The sequence below is a fragment of the Bufo bufo genome, chromosome 7, assembly GCF_905171765.1.
Source record: "Bufo bufo chromosome 7, aBufBuf1.1, whole genome shotgun sequence".
NCBI classification, from domain to species: domain Eukaryota; kingdom Metazoa; phylum Chordata; class Amphibia; order Anura; family Bufonidae; genus Bufo; species Bufo bufo.
This window is the reverse complement of record NC_053395.1, coordinates 163,616,307-163,635,993: the sequence shown is the minus strand read 5'-3', so window position 1 is coordinate 163,635,993 and position 19,687 is coordinate 163,616,307. Positions and strand designations below refer to the sequence as shown.

The following is a 19,687-nucleotide window of genomic DNA, read 5'->3' as shown; positions in this document are numbered from 1 at the left end:
ATAACCTCGGCCCCCAGGGTCTTCACAAAGGTGATGCTGGAGCTGGTGGCCCACTTGAGAAGGAGAAACATCCTGATTGTTCCTTACCTAGACGATCTACTGATAGTAGGCGAGACAAGACAGTCACTAGAGAATAATCTCTTAGTGACCTGCCAGACTCTGTATCTAGCGGGATGGCTAATAAATTGGGAAAAATTAAAGCCAGTCCCGTCCCAGGAAATAATTTTCTTAGGCCTCTCCCTGGACACCACTCGTCAGAGGACGTCTTACAGAGCAAAAAGTGTCTGGAGTGGTAGAAAAAGTCTCAAGGTTTCAAAGTCATCCATCTTGTTCGATACGAGAGGCTATGAGACTACTAGGGACTTTAACCTCTTGCATCCCTGCAGTAAAGTGGGCTCAGTTCCACTCTCGAACTCTGAAACATTAGGTATTAACCTGCTGGGACAGAAACCAGAGTTCATTGGAACAAACAGTTCTGATTTCCTTTGCAGTAAACCAGTCTCTTCTGTGGTGGAAACAAGTAAATCACCTAGGTCAGGGAATTCCATGGAATTCGGAAGAACAGGTGTTTGTCACAACAGATGCAAGTCCTTGGGGGTGGGGAGCGCATTACTCTCATCACTATTTCCAAGGGGCCTGGGCCGACCACCAAAAGACTTTGTCCTCAAACCAAAAGGAATTGATGGCAGTTTGGGAGACTATAAAAGTTGCGAGTCAATACATAGAAGAAAAAGATGTCCAAATAAGATCAGACAACACAACAGTGGTGGCATATTTAAACCATCAAGGTGGAACAAGGAGCCAATGTCTGAGCCAAATAACAGAAAAAATAAATTCCTGGGCAGAAGAAAGTATATCCCTTTCAGCAGTCCATTTAAAAGGAAGCTTAAATGTAAAAGCAGACTTCCTAAGCAGGGTCAAGATATATTAAACAGAATGGAGTTTGAAGAAACAAGTTTTTCACCAAATAACAAAAAAATGGGGGGTTCCCCAGATAGACCTCTTTGCGTCAGCCACAAACGCAAAAGTAGGTTGTTTCCTTTCCCTCAATCCAAAAGATGGAAGTGAAGGGATAGATGCCTTTTCAATATGGAATTTCCATCTGGCTTACGCCTTCCCTCCTCTGCAACTAATTTCTCGAGTAATAAAGAAGATAAGGCAAGACAGGGCTCACGTTATTCTGATAGCCCCCTTATGGCCCAAAAAATCATGGTTTTCACTATTAAAGATCATGCCCATCCAAAGTCCATGGATCCTTCCTTGGGATCAGGATTTGTTGTTGCAGGGACCAGTTCACCATCCCGAGGTGGAAAGGCTGCATTTAGCAGCCTGGAACCTGAAAGGTTGATTTTAAAAGCTAGAGGCCTGTCAGACCCAGTCATCAAAACGATGTCGGCTAGTAGAAAGGAGAACCTCAAAGATCTATAATAAAGTATGGAGAACTTTTAATACCTGGTGTATAAAAGAAAGTATCTCCTGAAAAATTTTCAGTCCTTTCAGTTCTAGGTTTTTTACAATCTGGGCTGGAGAAAGGTCTTCGTCCCAATACACTAAGGGTTCACGTATCGGCTCTTAGTGCAGTTTTTGATGAAAAAATTGCCAATCATTCTTGGATTATCAGATTCCTAAAAGGGCAGACAGACTGAGACCATCATTGAAAGCCATGACTCCCCCCTGGGATCTCAATGTAGTCTTATCAGGCTTAATAGAAAGTCCTTTTGAACCCTTATCTGTCTCTATAAAATATATAACACTAAAAACCCTGTTCTTAGTAGCAATTACGTCAGCCCACAGGGTTAGTGAAATCCAGGCCCTAAAGATTAATGAGCCTTTCTGTGTTATTTCTTCGGATAGAATTACGTTTAAATTGGATAACTCCTTCCTTCCCAAAGTTGTCTAATTTCCACAGGCAAGAAGAAATATTGGTTCCTTCGTTTTGTGATGACCCGAAAACAGAAGGAGAGGAGAGGTTTTATAAATTGGATGTACGCAGAGCAGTTCTAATATATTTAGAAGCCACAAAGGCCTTCAGAAAGACGGACTCTTTATTTGTTCAGTTTCTTGGCACAAATAAAGGGCAGAGAGCAACAAAAAATACTGTTTCCAGATGGATTAAAACGGCGATTTCAATTTCATCCACCATGACGGCCCACATTGAGATTGACCCTTGACCTCTGTAGGGGCAGGAACACATAGAGTTTAAGAACTTCCCCCCTCCACCTCCTCAGTGCTTTCCTGCCCCTACAGGGGCCAACACGTGGAGAGGATCCTCCTTTAAGGAGGATAACAACTTTATTTCTTTACAGGTTCTCCAGCTGGCCTCCCGCGGCATGGGCTAAGGCTGGCCAGCTTGGAGCATCAAGGACCCTCGTCTTGGCCTATGCCGAGGCCTGCGGTCCTCCCATACCTTTGAACTTCTTTCCCTCCTTGAGGAAGCAGTCGGGGGTGCCGGCTTCACTGGACATCTCGCGCGCTGCGCTCTGCGTCCCTTCCTTCTGGAGGGCGGCCGAGCGCTTGTGACCGGCGGGGGGAGCCGGTGCGGTGCATGGATCGCTTTTAGAGGCGGGCCGGGCGACACACGTATCCTCTAGTAGGCTGGTGCTGCGCAGGCCCACGCCGTCACCAGGGGCGCAGCTAGATGACGTCAGACGCCGGCTTTTTAAAAAAAGAAAAGGCCGCGGTTCCTTCCGGCACTTCGCCGGCTACACCGTGATGTCTGAGACACCTGCTCCCCGCCAGGAAGGTCCTGATCCTACTGCCACCAGTACCGTGAGTCCCCTTCTGGGGGGTGTATATTTCAGATTCTTTATCTTGAAATTCAAATTTTGGCATATCTGGTTGCTTCCTCTCTCCAGGGCAGCAAGGAGTCAAAATCAAAACCTAAACTCTTAAAATGCTGTGCTTGTTCCTAGCGTCTCCCTGAGAACTACAAAAAAAGGCTGTGCAAATCTTGCACAACGGAAATATGGAAGGAAGAACAACCAGATATACTCTCTGAAATGAAGTCCTTTATTGCGGACGAGATTAAGTCTTCTTTAGCCACCTTGTCTGCCCCCGCTAGTAACCCCAACCCTTCTAAGAAACGCAAACTGTCCGTTATCTCCTTCTGATGGTGAAGATGTTGAGGTGGCCTCCGCCTCATCCAGACAATTTCCTATTGAGGAACCCTTGTCTGACGGGGAAATTTTGGACGAGGATAAATATTTTTTCTCCACTGACGAAATGGAGGAGTTGCTAAGAGCAGTCAGATCCACAATGGGAATTGAGGATACCCCTAGGCCCCGTACGGTACAGGATGAGATGTTTGGGAGTCTTGGATCTAAATCTTCAATAGTTTTTCCCATCAATGAAAATATAAGAGATGATGATGGAGGAGTGGTCAGACCCGTAGAAGAGATTAGGCGTTCCCAAAGAATTCAGAAACAGACTCTGCTTTGACCCGACTGAAAGCAAATTTTACAATCAGACCTCTAAAGTCAATTTACAGGTGGCCAAGGTAGTAAAGAAGACCGCCCTACCCTTTGAAGACTCCTCACAGTTGGGCGATCCTATGAATAGAAAGGCAGATGGGCTCCTAAAAAAATCCTGGGAGTCGGCTATGTTCGGGGTAAAAACTAATATTGCTGCTACCTCCGTTGCCAGGGCGATGTATATATGGCTAGGAGAACTGGACGAACATCTAAAAAACAAGACTCCAAGAGAAGAGATCAGGGATTCTCTCCCTCTTCTCCGCTCCGCCACAGCGTTTTTGGCCGATGCTTCAGCAGAGTCCATCCGTTTCTCAGCCAAAGATGCTGCTCTTTCTAATGCAGCCCGGCCGGCATTATGGATGAAGGCCTGGTCGGGGGACAAGGCATCCAAGGCCAAACTTTGTTCTATCCCCTTTTCAGGGGAATTTGTCTTCGGTCCCACTCTGGATAAGATCCTAGAGGGAGCAGCAGACAAGAAGGGTTTTCCAGAGGACAAAGAATCAAAAAAGAAGCCCTTTCATCAATTCCAGCCTCAGCAGAGATCCTACAGGGGGAAAGGGAAATCTGGCCGATGGAGCTATCCAAAAGCGGGGAGAGGAAGAGGCTTCATCCTCAATCCCCAGAATAGACAAAATAAACAGCAATGACGCCAGAGTAGGGGGGCGACTGATGGGTTTATCTATCTTCCTGGAAACGGGTAACCTCAAATCCCTGGGTTCTAAACGTAATCTCTCAGGGCTACAAGATAGAATTCACATCAGTCCCCCCAAGAAGATTCTGCATCTCACCTCGGCGCAAATCAGAACTTCCGAAAATTTGGCAGGGCGTCCAGGACCTCTTAGATCTAGGGGTTATTCCAGCCTCTTTTTAGTAAAAAAACCAGACCAATCTTTTCGCACTATAATAAACCTAAAACCCCTAAACAGGTCTATTCTATACAGGAGGTTCAGGATGGAAACCATCCCATCAACAATCCCTCTGATCCAGAAAGGGGCGTTCATGTCGTCAATCGATCTAAAGGACGCTTACTACCATGTCCCTATTCATCATCTCTCCCAGAAATATCTAAGATTTGCTCTAAGGGGGACCGGACAGGTCAATCCATCACTTTCAATATGTCGCCCTCCCTTTCGGTATTTCCTTGGCTCCCAGGGTCTTCACAAAAGTCGTGGTAGAGATGGTGGCCTACCTTCGTCAGGAAGGAATTACAATCATCCCATATCTCGACGACTTCTTAATTCTGGGCAAGACAGAATCCGAAAACCTTCTGGCAACCCAAAGATTCTCGGAATTCTTAAAAAATCTGGGCTGGATCATAAATATAAAAAAGTCCACCCTAATCCCATCCAGGAGAATAAGGTACCTGGGTGTGGAATTGGACTCATCCCTGTTGAAAACCTTCAACAAGGCTACTGCGCTGCCAGAAAAAATGTGAACGTTCCAGAGGGCTCGCAATTGCTCCATCAGAAAGGCCATGAGTCTCCTTGGAAGCCTAACCGCCTGCATTCCCTCGGTTGCATGGTGCCAAAGCCACACAAGGGTGATCCAGAGTTGGATCTTAAGTATTTGGGACGGAAAGCAAGTACGTTTAGACAGGAATTCCCGGATCCCACAGGCCGTAAAAACAGATTTGGATTGGTGGAAAGTAAAAAGAAGACTGCTCGGAGGCCTACAGTGGCAGAACCATCCGGCCGTTCAGGTAATCACGGACGCAAGCCTCGGAGGCTGGGGAGCAAAGATAGGAGATCATCTTCTGCAGGGTACCTGACCAGCCGAGATGAGAGACAGATCCTCCAACTACAGAGAGCTGTACGCAGTCCTGGAAGCGTTATTAAAAGGAGAGAGCCTTTTAAAAGGGCGACACCTAAGGATAATGTCCGACAATACCACAACGGTGGCTTATCTGCGACATCAAGGGGGGACAAGGTCACGGCCTCTGGGTGCGATAGCAAGAAGAATCTTCTCCTGGGCACAAGAGAACGCTTTATCTCTCTCCGCCATCCACCTAAGGGGCTGCGAAAAATACAGTAGCAGACTTCCTGAGCAGAGAGACAATAGATCCAGGAGAATGGTCTCTGAACAGGAATATCTTCCAGAAGATCTCAGAAAGATGGGGCCGTCCGGAGGTAGACTTATTCGCCTCCAGAAGAAATACGCAGGTAGAATGTTTCTGCTCCCTAAACCTAGAAGACAGACCATGGGCAATCGATGCCCTGTCAATACATTGGAAATGGAAACTAGCCTACGCCTTTCCCCCAATACCTCTATTACCTCGGGTTGTCCAGAAGCTCCTACGGTAACCAACTACTCTCATCCTAATAGCCCCTCTATGGCCAAAGAGGAGTTGGTTCTCCACTCTAAAACAGCTATCGCTAGAAGATCCGTGGGAAATTCCTTTCCAGAGGGATATTCTAGTCCAGGGCCCTCTTCTTCATCCAGACCCAGGTATATTCAAGCTGTCAGCCTCGATCCTGAGAGTGAGACGTTAAGAAGCAGGGGTCTTTTTGGAAAAGGTGATACTTACTCTGAGGGCTAGTAGGAAAAAGGTGACTTCCTCCATCTACCTTAAGATCTGGAAGAAATACTGTTCTTGGTTAGGAGTTGAGCGCCCAGACACCTCCCCTCCTCCCATCAATAGGATTTTAGACTTTCTACAGTGGAATTAGGCCTGAGACCTAGTACTCTGAAGGTCCAAATTTCTGCCCTCAGCTCCTTCTACGACTGCAGCCTAGCCAATCACAGATGGATCAGGAGGTTCTTTAGAGCGGTTTCAAGATTGAGACCCTCTCTGAGATCCAGAGCTCCTACTTTGGATCTTAACATCGTCCTAGAAGGCCTAACAAAACCTCCCTTTGTACCATTGTCTGAAATCTCTTTAAAACACCTTTCCCTGAAGACTGCCTTTTTGATTGCAATCACCTCAGCCAGACGTATTGGAGAGATCCAGGCCCTTTTCTTGTAGAGAGCCCTACCTCCAGATCAGCAAAGATCACATCCGTCTAACTCTCGATCCAGGTTTTCTCCCTAAAGTAGTCTCCTCTTTTCATCGAGAACAGGAGATCTTCCTACCCTCTATCCCTAAATCCGAGTATACAGGGTCTAGCGATAAGTTACATCTCTTAGATGTTAGGGATATAGTTATCCATTACCTGGATTCTACCAAGGATTTTAGGGTTGATAACAATCTCCTTATTCAGTTTTCAGGAAGAAATAAGGGAAAGAAGTTAGCTAGGTCTTCCATAGCCAGATGGATCAGATCCACCATTGAATGCTGTTACAGGATTCAGAACAAGCCCAGTCCTGGTAATGTTAAGGCCCACTCTACTACGGCCACTGCCTCCTCTTGGGCCGAGAAAGTAGGGGTCTCGCTGGACCAGATCTGTAAAGCCGCAACCTGGTCAAGCGCTAATACTTTTGTAAGACATTATCGTCTTAATCTTCCGGACTCGAATGAAGCTCTTTTCGGCCGGAGGGTTTTACAGGTGATATCCCCACCCACTTAGTTATCTGATATATCTCAATGTGGGCCGTCATGGTGGATGAAATGGAAAAACCGCAATTAGACTTACCGGTAATTCCGTTTCCTTGAATCCACCATGACGGCCCATACTATTCCCCTTCCCAAAAAAAAGGTGATGATTAATAGGAGTTTAAGGGTATGAATAAATATCCTTTTACTTTTTGTTCCACCTTTCGGGTAATTGTAAAGCACTGAGGAGGTGGAGGGGTGGGGGGTTCTTAAACTCTGTGTTCCTGCCCGTACAGAGGTCAAGGGTCAATCTCAATGTGGGCCGTCATGGTGGATTCAAGGAAACGGAATTACCGGTAAGTCTAATTGTGGTTTTTCAGAATCATATAAGGCGCTTGGGAAATCTCCTCCTGAAGCCTTTACAGCACATTCTACAAGATCGGTTTCTGCCTCTTGGGCAGAAAGGGCTAACGCTTCACTAGAGCAGATCTGTAGGGCGGCCACTTGGTCTACCCCTAATACTTTTATCAAACATTAGAGTCCATGTTAAGGCAGGTCAAGATCTAGCCTTTGGGAGGAAAGTTCTTCAAGCTATAATCCTCCTCTAGTTGTTTAATATGTTATATCTCATGGTATGCCGTCATGGAGGATGAAAGGGAAAAACCAAATTACGTACTGGTAATTCCCTTTTCATGAATCCTCCATGACTGCATAGGGGTTTCCCACCCAAAAAAATAAATAAATTAAAAAAAAATTATATATTCATAAGAATGATAGGTCTACACATAGGTGATGGTGTGTGTGATGGTGTGCAAAAAAAAAAAAAGTATAAATGGAAAGATTCGAAAGAACACTCTAGGCTGTCGATCCAGAAAGACACTGAGGAGGAGCCAGAGGAGAGTCAAATTTATACTTCCTGTCCCTACCTGGTTGGAGGCGGGTCATCTCTCATGGTATGCCGTCATGGAGGATTCATGAAAAGGGAATTACCGGTACGTAATTTGGTTTTTCTAGGCTCAGGAAGGGCACATTTTTGAAAGTTTCCCTTTATGATGCATAAAAATGGTCCCTGATTAAAATACGTATTTTTTGGGTAGAATTTTTGCTTATTTTTTTTCCCCCTCTGGTATGTCACTGTCCATGTTGTGGGACGATTTGTGCACTTCCTGTAAGTATTTGGTGCCTGCAAATATGACCTGAAGTTTTTTTCTTATTTTCACTTGCCATTTAAAGTGAATGGGGCCTCTGGGAGCTCAGGCCTCTCGCTGCGACTCCTGCTGCCACGCCCTCTTACTCTGCTGCAACCTGTGCCTGGACCAGAAACCTTTAGGCCTCTGCCACTTACCTGTGCAGGGCCTGGCACTTCTCTGTCTGACATACTGTTAGATCAGATAAATAAATAAAAAGGAAATTAAAACACCCCCAAAAAAGTCTAATTTTCTCACTTCACCACACAACGGCTAATAAGCCCTTTTTTATTCCACGAATACACGACAAAGGGCTGTAATTTTCTCGCTTCACCACACAATGGCAAATACTTTTTTTGTGCCACTAATACGTGCAAAAAAGGGCTTTAGAACATATAACTGTACGGCAAATAGGCCCTTATTTTTTTCCACTTATACACAACACAAAAGGCTTTAGAACATATAACTGCACTGCTGAACGCCAAATAAAAATGTTTTTTGTGCCACTAATACAGGCCAAAAAAGGCTGTAATTTTTGCACTTCACCACACAACTGCTAATGAGCCCTTTTTTCCCACTCATAAAAGACAAAAATGCTTTAGAACATATAACTGCACCGCACAAGGGCAAATAAGATGTAGAAATATTTATTTGTAATAAACCCTGTTAATGGTTGTATCAAACAGCACTTGCACCCCAATAACAAGAACTGTTTGCTGGAATTACAGAGCTGTATAATGGCAATTTAGATCCCCAGTCAGTGCAGCAAGGTGTAATTGTTCCTATTACCCAGGCTGTCACCTCCCCTACTGAACCCTGTTTTACATAAATGCTGTGGAATGATTCCTCCCTATTAGTGTTGAGCGAACTTGTGTTTTAAGTTTGGCGTCTAAAGTTCGGGTTATCGAAGAATCGCGTTATGGATTCTAAATTCCGTTATGGTCTGTGGTAGCGGAATCCACAACGCGATTCTTCGATAACCTGAACCCGAACTTTAGACGCCGATCTTAATGCATGGCATTATGGGTGATCCCATGTTACCAGAATTCCTTGCTTCACGTCCTCACACGTGCAGCAGCCATTTTAGGAAAAAATGTGATTCGGAACCACGAAGCGTGAGGAAATTCGGAATCAGTGCAAATCGAACTTTTCCTGAAATTCGGATCTAATTCCACTTTGTAAACTTCGATTCGCTCACCTCTAGTTGTCAGTTTCTTTACCCTTGTCTGACTGGGAATTCCATGCATCCATTCTGCATGGGTTCAGGTGTCATGTCTGTGCAGCTCTGTCAATGACAGCCATGCAGCTGTTCCACATGGGGTCCAGGCATCTGACTGCATCATGTCTGAGCATCTTGGTTTCTGAACACCATGCATCTGTTCTGCATGGGGTCCAGGCATCTAACTGTCTCATGTCTGTGACAGGCCAATCTCTTTTTGGACAAGTCAGAAAAGAGTATGTAAATCTTATTTGTGCCAAATTGTACCACTTTTTAGACACCTTTTAGGTGCAGACATTATATTAAATTTGAGCCCTTCAATGTACATAGATTGATGCTGTTTATAAGGAATACCATTGAATGTTCATTAAAAAAATGTAATATTGTTGCAAAAAATTTTATTTGACAGATTTTTACGTTACAACTGCAACAGCCAAAGCAAAGATCACCATGGCAGTCGAAGTGTTTCAGAAGGCAACATTCTCTTCTGTGTATCAAAAATATATGATTCCTGCCTCCAACGACATCTGTAATATGATTCTATCCTACATGAAAGCAAAAGTAAGATATGTTATTGAGTGGATTATTACAAGTCTATTTATATGTAATGTAGTGTTAAGAGGACTAGTCATCCCCAGGCATGTCTGTTTAAAGGGATGCTTCCAGACCAGGGCTGGTTCATTCCATCCTGCTGCTGCTAGATTCCAAACTACATTTGGGACTTGCCAGTATATTTCAGATGACACCTACACCCAATCACTGCCTGTCACAGTGGCTGCGGTGGTAGTGTTCCACATACCTGCTCATCACTAGGTCTCTCTGAAAACTATTTAATGCCATGATTCCTATTGACCAAGGCATCAAACAGGCTAAACGGTGGGATCAGTGTTGCCTCAATTTCAATTGTTGCACAGCAGGTGTAGATTACCTATATATGTGCGGCACATTGGGAACGACAAAATTTCCGGCCAATATCCCTCAACACCGATTTAAAAATATATGCCAAACTATTGGCAAACAGACTGGCAGCTATAATACCATCCTTAATAGCTCCAGACCAGGTGGGATTCGTACTTGGAAGACAAATCACAGATAACTCCAGGAGAGTACTCAACTTGCTCGACAGGGTCAATAGAATGGCGTTGCCCATGGTGTTCTTCACCTTGGATGCCGAGAAGGCATTCGACCGGGTGAATTGGTCGCTTGCCTTCTCGGTGCTCCATAAAATGGGCTTTCCGACTGCATTGATAGGGGCCATAAGAGCACTTAATACAGACCCATCGGCCCGTGTGTTAGCCAATGTCGTTCTAGAGTCTGATCGGAGAAAAGTGAAAGATTCTGAAATTACCCAACACCAGGACCTACTAATTATAAGTTTCTAGTTTGCTCCTGGATCAAAAAAGGGACTTCACTGCAAACTTGAGCTACTCCAGTGTCTTGACTGGGATTATTATGGACACGTGTCATTTAGGAAGAAGGTAAGAGAAAGTATTGTATAAACCTGAAAGATTGTGAGCTCTTGTGCTGCACAGTGGGCTGCCTGTATCTTGCACCACACACAATTGTTCCTGTTTCCTAGGGTAATAAGTTGTATGGCGGGGCAGTGATGGTTGTGCCCGCAATAGGTAAATTATCGCAAGTGATGTCTGTCCGCCATCTTGGGGCGCTGTGTTGTGCAGAACAGGGGTCTCAGCGTCCAGGCCGAGCGTATGTAACTTTATTATATGTTTACTACATTTGAGATTGTGTTTAACTCCTTAAGGACAGTCTTATTTCACCTTAAAGGGATTGTCACCAGGTTTCACCCCTGTCAGCTAAACATATGCTGATGTTCAGGGCCTTATCAGGATTCCTAATGTGGGCTTCTAAATGTGAACTCCTCCTGAGGAAGCAAACTATACGCGAAACGCGCGTTGAGGAGCGCCATTGCCCTGATACCTGTCCCTGCTCTATTGGTATGTAGCCCTATACACCTGCTTTACCTTATATTTTCGGATCTTGTGTCTGCTATTTTGGTATTCATGCACACCGGTGTATTGAGGCAAGCGCACCTTTGCTATAGATTCTCCATGCTCCTGGTATTATATCCTTTGGGATAATTGATTATTTATATATCACATATATGGAGATCCATTTACGTCCGTCCAATGGATGGGGCAGGTAGCAGTGTGATGCAGGATTGTGGTTGTCCCTGCTCATTTATTGTCTTATAATATGTATCATGTATGTCTTTTATGGATATTGAATAAAATTGATTTGTATTTTCTCATACCGGTGTGTTTAGCACTCTTTTTCTTTATTGTGGTATCATTCTAAATGTGATCTGTAGCCTTATTTTGCTAAACAGGTTTTACTAACCTGTCACTCAAAGAAATAAGGTGCCCAAGGAGATGTCAGGGGATGTCAAGGGATGCAAGGTGCCCGCCGCACCCACCGCCGTTCGTGCCCAGCGCCGCCTTTCCAGACTTCTGCACCGCCTCCTAATCCTCTGTGCCGCCTCTCTCTCTCCCTCCATCCTCCCTCCTCCTGCTGTAAGATCTCGCGCATGCGCACAGGGCTCTGCCTGATGCGCCCGTGCAGACTTCTCGATTTGGCTTCTTGAAGCGAAGTGCGCATGCACCGGCACTTCGCTCAACCCAGGTATGACCTGCACTCTGGCGCCAGCCTCTCAGAGCCCTGTGCGCACGCGCGATATCTTACAGCAGGAGGAGGGGGGATGGAGGGAGAGCGAGAGGTGGCACAGAGGATTAGGAGGTGGTGCAGAAGTCTGGAAAGGCGGCGCTGGGCACGAACGGGGGTGGGTGCGGTGGGCACCTTGCATCCCTTGACATCCCCTGACATCCCCTTGGGCACCTTATTTCTTTGAGTGACAGGTTAGTAAAGCCAGTTTTTTAGCAAAATAAGGCTACGGATCACATTTAGAAGCCCACATTAGGAATCCTGATGAGGCCCTGAACATCAGCATGTGTTTAGCTGACAGGGGTGAAACCTGGTGACAGAATCCCTTTAAGGACCAGGCCATTTTTTGCAAGTCTGACCAGTGTCACTTTTAAGTGGTGATAACTTTAAAACGCTTTGACTTATCCAGGCCATTGTGCGACTGTTTTTTCGTCACATATTGTACTTCATGACAGTGGTAAAATGGAGTAAAAAATAATAATTTTTATTTATAAAAAAATACCAAATTTGCAAAAAATTTTGAAAAATTAGCAAATTTCCAAGTTTCAATTTCTCTACTTCTATAATACATAGTAATACCTCCAAAAATAGTTATTACTTTACATTCCCCATATGTCTACTTCATGTTAGGATCATTTTGGGAATGACATTTTATTTTTGGGGGACGTTACAAGGCTTAGAAGTTTAAAAGTAAATCTTGAAATTTTCTAAAATTTTCAAAAACCAACTTTTTAAGGACCAGTTCAGGTCTGAAGTCACTTTGTGAGGCTTACATAAAAGCAACCACCCAAAAATGACCCCATTCTAGAAACTACACCCCTTAAGGTATTCAAAACTGATTTTACAAACGTTGTTAACCCTTTAGGTGTTGCACAAGAATTAATGGAAAATAGAGAGACAATTTCAAAATTTCACTTTTTTGGCAGATTTGCCATTTTAATTTTTTTTTTTTCCAGTTACAAAGCAAGGGTTAACAGCCAAACAAAACAATATTTATGGCCCTGATTCTGTAGTTTACAGAAACACACCATATGTGGTCGTAAACTGCTGTACGGGCACACGGCAGTGAGCAGAAGGAAAGGAATGCCATACGGTTTTTGGAAGACAGTTTGCTGGATTGGTTTTTTTGACACCATGTCCCATTTGAAGCCCCCTGATGCACCCCTAGAGTAGAAACTCCAAAAAAGTGACCCCATTTTAAAAACTACGGGATAGGGTGGAAGTTTTGTTGATACTAGTTTAGGGTACATATGATTTTTGGTTGCTCTATATTACACTTTTTGTGAGGCAAGGTAACAAGAAATAGCTGTTTTCCAGGACGTCCCTCCATGACAGCACCCATGGAGGTTGTCCTATTGGTCTCTGTAGGGACAGGAAGCGAGAGAGATTAAAAGGCACCCTCCCCTCCCACTCTCCAGTGTTCTTCCTGTCCCTACAGGGATAGGAGCAGAGAGAATTTGTTCCCTGCTCTTGGGAATAAGAAGGATTTAGGCTGAATCTGGTCGGGGGGGGTTCTTCCTCTCCTCTTCAGATTCAGGAGGCCTAACGCTAGCACCTCTCGGGGTAGAGGTCCCCTAGCTGACCCTGATACCTTGTACCTCTTTGCCGCGGTATCGTGTGAAGCCGAGGCCACTTCTTCCGGTGGGGAGCTCTGGGCTCTGCTGCGGCTCCTGCGCTCCTCCTGTCGGCATGCGGCCGGAAGACCATGTGACCGGAAGTCGCGATCACATAGTCGGAAGAAGATGGCGGCGCCCAGGTAACGCTAGAGACCGGGACGGCGGTAGCATGCAGAGGGGGTTGACTCTTCGTTTGAATGAGTCCCCCCAGGAAGAGAGGAGGCGGAGCTGCACGGTGACAGGATGGACCAGGTAGGACATAAAATGTGAGTTCACTGTCAGTATGAGGCATGGAGTTCCAGATGGCTGCTATGCAGGAGACTAGTGCAGACATCCCTGTCCAGGGTCATGTAAGTGCCTGAGAAAGGGCTCATATATCACTTTTTTTATGCAGTGCATATTCAACTAATGGATTCTCTCTCCTCCTCTTGTAGGGAGAGAGAGACTCTACAGTTAAATCTCTGGGAGAACCTAAAAGGAAAGCTAGAAGATGTGCTATCTGTTCAAAAAAGTTGCCAGAGTCATATAAAAATGCTTTATGTAGTGACTGTCTGGCGAAAATTCTCAGAGGAGCAGTCGTCTCTTTTGTCAGACTTAAGAGTGATTGTGAGAGGAAATCCAGGCAGCCAGTTCCAATATGGTTCAGAAACCGTGCTCTGGTTCCCCTCCCGCAAAAAGACCCAGAGTACTAATGGAGTCAGTCTGAGGAAGAGGGGTTATATCTTTCAGAAGAGATTGAAGATCAGGGTTCGTCATATTTTGCAGAGGATCAAAAGAGATCTTTTTTTACAAGAAGATTTAGACCCCCTTCTTTCGGCAGTAAGACAGACAATGGATATTGAGGAAGAAGAGCAGACTCGCTCAGTGCAGGATGAAATGTTTGGCGGGTTAAAAGCAGAGAAAAAGAAGTTGTTCCCTGTAAACGAAAATTTAAGGGACTTGGTGATCGAGTGGGCTGATGCTGATAAGTTACATATACCACAGGAATTTAAAAATGGGATACTTTTCAACCCTGAGGATAGAAAACTGTGGGATGTGGTCCCTAAGGTTGATATCCAGGTAGCAAAAGTGGTTAAGAGAACCACACTACCATTTGAGGATTCTGCTCAATTAAAAGATCCAATGGATAGAAAGATTGATGGATTACTCAAAAGAGCGTGGGAGGTATCAGCCAACACAATCAATACTAACATTGCTGCTACCTCGGTAGCCAGATCTATGTGTTTATGGGTGAATCAGCTGGAGGAGCATCTTAAACAGGACACCCCTAGGGAAAAGATCCTGGGTTCGCTACCTTTATTTAAATTAGGCGTGTCTTTTATGGCAGACGCTTCAGCTGAGTCCATAAGATTTGCAGCAAAGGCAGATTCCTTGACAAATACAGCTAGGAGAGCGTTGTGGCTAAAATCCTGGTCAGGGGATATAGCCTCTAAAAATAAGCTTTGCGCTATACCTCTTAAAGGGTCCCACCTCTTTGGCCCGGTATTAGATGAAATTCTTGAAAAGACGGCTGATAAAAAGAAAGGGTTCCCTGAGGAGAAAAGCAGGAAACCATTGCCCTTTCGTAAGCCGGCAAGCAGTTTCCAAAACGCTCCTAGGGGCAAAGGGAAAAAGGGAAGATGGAGTTACCTGAAAGGAGGAAAAGGTAGAGGGTTTCTCTTTAATCCCAATACCAAGACAGAGACAATGACGCCAGGCCAGTAGGGGGCAGACTCCAGTTCTTTTGGGAAAATTGGATCCAAATAAACAAGAATCAATATATTCTGGAGTCCATCCAGAAAGGGTTCAGAATAGAGTTTCGCTTCCCTCCACCACAACTGTTTCAAACTACAGATTTCCAGTTGGTTTCACTTCAGGATCAACTTTATGCAGATGTACAAAAGCTACTGATATTGGGGGCAATAGTGCAGGTCCCTCTTACAGAGGATATTCAAGGGTCACTATTCAAAACTTTTTTCCATAACAAAACCAGACTGCTCCAAAAGGACCATCATCAACCTAAAATTCTTAAACAAATGGATAACGCATTATCATTTCAAGATGGAGTCAATAAAATCTACGATTCCACTGATAAGTCCAGGGGCTTTTCTGTGCACCCTGGATCTAAAGGATGCCATTTACCATCAGTTTCAGCAGTACTTGAGATTTGCAATCAAGAAAGGAGGGAAGATATTGCATTACCAATTTCAGTGCCTTCCGTTTGGGATGTCGTCAGCCCCCTGTATCTTCACAAAGGTAGTGACAGAGATAGTGGCCTATCTAAGACAGAGGCAGGTAACTATTATCCCATACCTAGATGACTTTCTACTTGTTGCAGAGTCAGAACAGGAATTAGAGCATCACAAGAGAAACTCTATCCTTGCTCACAAATCTGGGATAGAAGATAAACCACGAAAAATCGGATTTACAACCTGCAACAAAGAAGTTGTTCCTGGGAACTCTCTTAGATTCAGTAGCTCAGCATTCTTTCCTTCCTCAGGGCAAGCAGATCAACATAAGGGAAAGAATAAACTCCTTCAGATTAAAGGAAAAGCGGACACTGCGAGAGGCCATGCAGATCCTGGGTCTAATGACCTCGTGCATCGCAAAAGTACCTTGGGCCCAGTTCCATTCAAGAACTCTCCAGGGGGAGGTCCTATCTACCTGGGACAAAGATCACCGATCGTTTAAACTACGGGATAGTTCTCTCGGACAGAGCAGTAGACTCCCTCTCCTGGTGGTTGGCAGAAGAGAACCTGTCAAGGGGGGTTTCCTGGAACATGATACCTCTCAGGATAATAACCACGGATGCAAGAAGCCGGGGTTGGGGAGCTCATTTAATGGACCAGTTCTTTCAGGGCAGTTGGTCCAGTACAGACGCCCTAAGATCCTCAAACTACAAAGAGCTGAAAGCTGTTTGGGAGTCTCTGAAAACCGCAGAACATCTCCTCATAGATCATAGTGTCAGAGTCTTGTCTGACAATATGAAGACAGTCTGTTATATAAAACGGCAGGGAGGGACAAAGAACCCTCAACTTCAGTGGTTAGCGGATCTAATCTTCGAGTGGGCAGAAAAGAAGGTCTTATCCATTACATCTACGCACCTGAAAGGGACCCTCAACTCCACAGCGGACTTCCTCAGCCGGCACAGAGTCGAACCAGGGGAGTGGAAATTAAACAAGGAAGTGTTCCAGATGATTTGTCAGGAATGGGGGAGACCACAGGTGGATTTATTTGCGTCCAACAGAAATACTCAGCTGGACTATTTCTTCTCGCTAGACCCAAGAGGGAGACCATTGGCGGTAGATGCTCTATCCCAAAAATGGGACATGAGTCTAGCTTACGCATTTCCTCCACTTCCCCTCATACCGATAATCCTGAAGAAGTTGAGAGCGAGTTCAACTACACTGATTTTGATGGCACCAGCCTGGCCCAAGAGAGCCTGGTTTTCGGTTCTAAAGATAATGTCCATCAGAAAACCGATGACCCTTCCAAAAAGACAAGATCTCCTGTCACAAGGACCGCTTTTACATCCCAATCTGGACAGACTGAATCTAACAGCCTGGATCCTGAGAGGCAAACCTTTTTAAACTGGGGTCTTTCAGATAAGGTAATCTCAACTCTACAAGGGTGCCGCAAACCCATCACGAGAGCAATATATATCAGATCTCCTTCGGTGGGTTGCATATTAGAATTTCTTCAGGAAGGATTTGATGCAGGACTAAAACCCAGCACGCTTAAAGTCCAGATCTCGGCACTCAGCTGTTGTCTAGATACACCCCTAGCAGAACACAGATGGATTAGGAGTTTCCGAAGGGCAGCTTCTAGGATGAGACCCACCTTGAGACAATCTATTCCGCCATGGAGTTTAAATGTAGTCTTAGAAGGTTTATGTGAACCCCCTTTTGAGCCAATCGATCTTATATCGGAAAAATTTCTTTCAAGGCGGTGTTCCTTCTGGCCATGACCACAGCTCGCAGGATAGGAGAAATTCAGGCGTTATCTATTAAAGAACCATACTTAAGGATTTTGGATGATCGCATAATCCTGAAGCTAGATCCAGCCTTTTTACCTAAAGTGGTCTCAAACTTTCATAGAGAGCAAGTGCTAACACTCCCTTATTCCTCTCCCAAAAATATACAGGAGAAGAGATTCCAGTGCCTGGATGTTAGAAGAATGATTATAGCCTATCTTGACAGAACAAGAACCTGGAGAAGATCAAGTAATTTATTCATCCAATTTGGTGGAAAGAATAGAGGCTTGAAAGCTTCAAAAGAGATGTTGGAAAGTCCTGCAGGCAGTAGTCGCCCCCCCCCCCTTCCCTAGGATATTAAGTTGTTAGTTATCCATGGGTGCTGTCATGGAGGGACGTCCTGGAAATACTAGTTTAGTTTACCGGTAAATCCTTTTCCAGGAGTCCGACATGACAGCACCCCATATTACCCTCCCTGGTATATTGGTTCCAAACTTGATGGCAGTGTGAATGTAACATTGTTATTAATAAAAGAGTTGGATTCTATCCGGTGTAGTAATTTGGAAAAACACTGGAGTGGGAGGGGAGGGTGCCTTTTAATCTCTCGCGCTTCCTGTCCCTACAGAGACCAATAGGACAACCTCCATGGGTGCTGTCATGTCGGACTCCTGGAAAAGGATTTACCGGTAAACTAAACCAGTATTTTGGCAGTTTTAAACTTTTTTGTTATTTACAACATTCATCTGACAGGTTAGATCATGTGGTATTTTTATAGAGCAGGTTGTCACGGACGCGGCGATACCTAAAATGTATTAAAATTTTTTTATTTATGTAAGTTTTACACTGATTTCATTTTTGAAACAAAAAAATCATGTTTTAGTGTTGCCATATTCTTAGTATAGTTTTTTTCAGTTTTTGGGCGATTATCGTGGGTGGGGTATGATTTTTGCAGGATTTTTTTGTGATGTAAGGTGACCAAAAAATGGTTTATTTAGCACAGTTTTTATTTTTTACAGTGTTCATCTGAGGGGTTAGGTCATGGGATATTTTTATAGAGCCGGTCGATACGGACGCGGCGATACCAAACATGTATACTTTTTTTTTTATTTATGTACGTTTTACACAATAACAGCTTTTTTAAAACAAAAAAATGTTTAAGTGTCTCAATATTCTGAGCCATAGCTTATATTTTTTAGGCGATTGTCTCAGGTAAGGGCTAATTTTTTGCAGGATGAGGTGACTGTTAGATTGGTACTATTTTGGTGGGCGTACGCCATTTTTATCGTTTGCTGTTGTACTTTTTGTGATGTAAGGTGACAAAAAATGGTTTATTTAGCACAGTTTTTATTTTTTACGGTGTTCATCTGAGGAGTCAGGTCATGTGATATGTTTTTATAGAGCCGGTCGATACGCACGTGGCGATACCTAATATGTCTATCCCCCCCCCCCCCCCCCCCCCTATTTTTTACCAATTTTTTTTTTTTTTACTTTATTTGGGGAAAATGACGTTATTTATTTTTACTTGAACCTTTTAATTTTTTGGAGGGAAAACTTTATTTTTTCAACTTTTTTTTTTTTCACTTAATTTTTTTGTCCACTTTGGGACTTAAACTTTTGGGGGTCTGATCCTTTACAATGCATTCCAATACTTCCAGGGGGCTGGATCTCACAGGCTCGTCACTGGAAGGCAGCGCAGATGCCTCAGGAAGACATCACGCTGCCTTCCATGCCATCAGGTCCCCCCCCACAGCCCCACAGGGACCCGAGGGCACCGCCGCCGCCCGCACAATAAAAAGCTGCAAACCGCAGGTCTGAATTGACCTGCGGTTTGCGGCGATCGCCGACATGGGACCCCCTGGCGCATTTAGCCAAGGTGCCTGCTCAATGATTTGAGCAGGCACCGGCTTCGGATCACCGCCCGCCGCACGGTGGTGATCGGAAATGCAAAGGGCGTACAGGTACGCCCTGTGTCCTGAAGAGGTTAATACTTCTGTTCAGTAAAGTTTTTTTTCTGAACAGCTGGTGTCGGTGTTGCTTTCCTTGTCTGTGACTTTGCTGTATCCTGGGGACCCCACCTCGGTTCACGGTCTTACAC

General features: G+C 44.6%; 1 protein-coding gene and 1 long non-coding RNA gene across 2 annotated transcripts in view; both read left to right on the top strand.

Moving 5' to 3' along the window:
- Positions 1 to 19,687, top strand: part of LOC121007922 — a 414,279-nt gene that overhangs the window by 63,302 nt on the left and 331,290 nt on the right. The window lies entirely within an intron of this gene.
- The window catches only part of LOC121007921 (putative methyltransferase DDB_G0268948), a 230,177-nt gene that overhangs the window by 24,696 nt on the left and 185,794 nt on the right, over positions 1 to 19,687 (top strand). The window contains exon 2 of the mRNA XM_040440189.1: positions 9,755 to 9,906. Within this exon, the coding sequence (XP_040296123.1) occupies positions 9,796 to 9,906 (111 nt within the window). The 5' untranslated portion in view covers positions 9,755 to 9,795. The remainder of the gene's footprint in view (positions 1 to 9,754; positions 9,907 to 19,687) is intronic.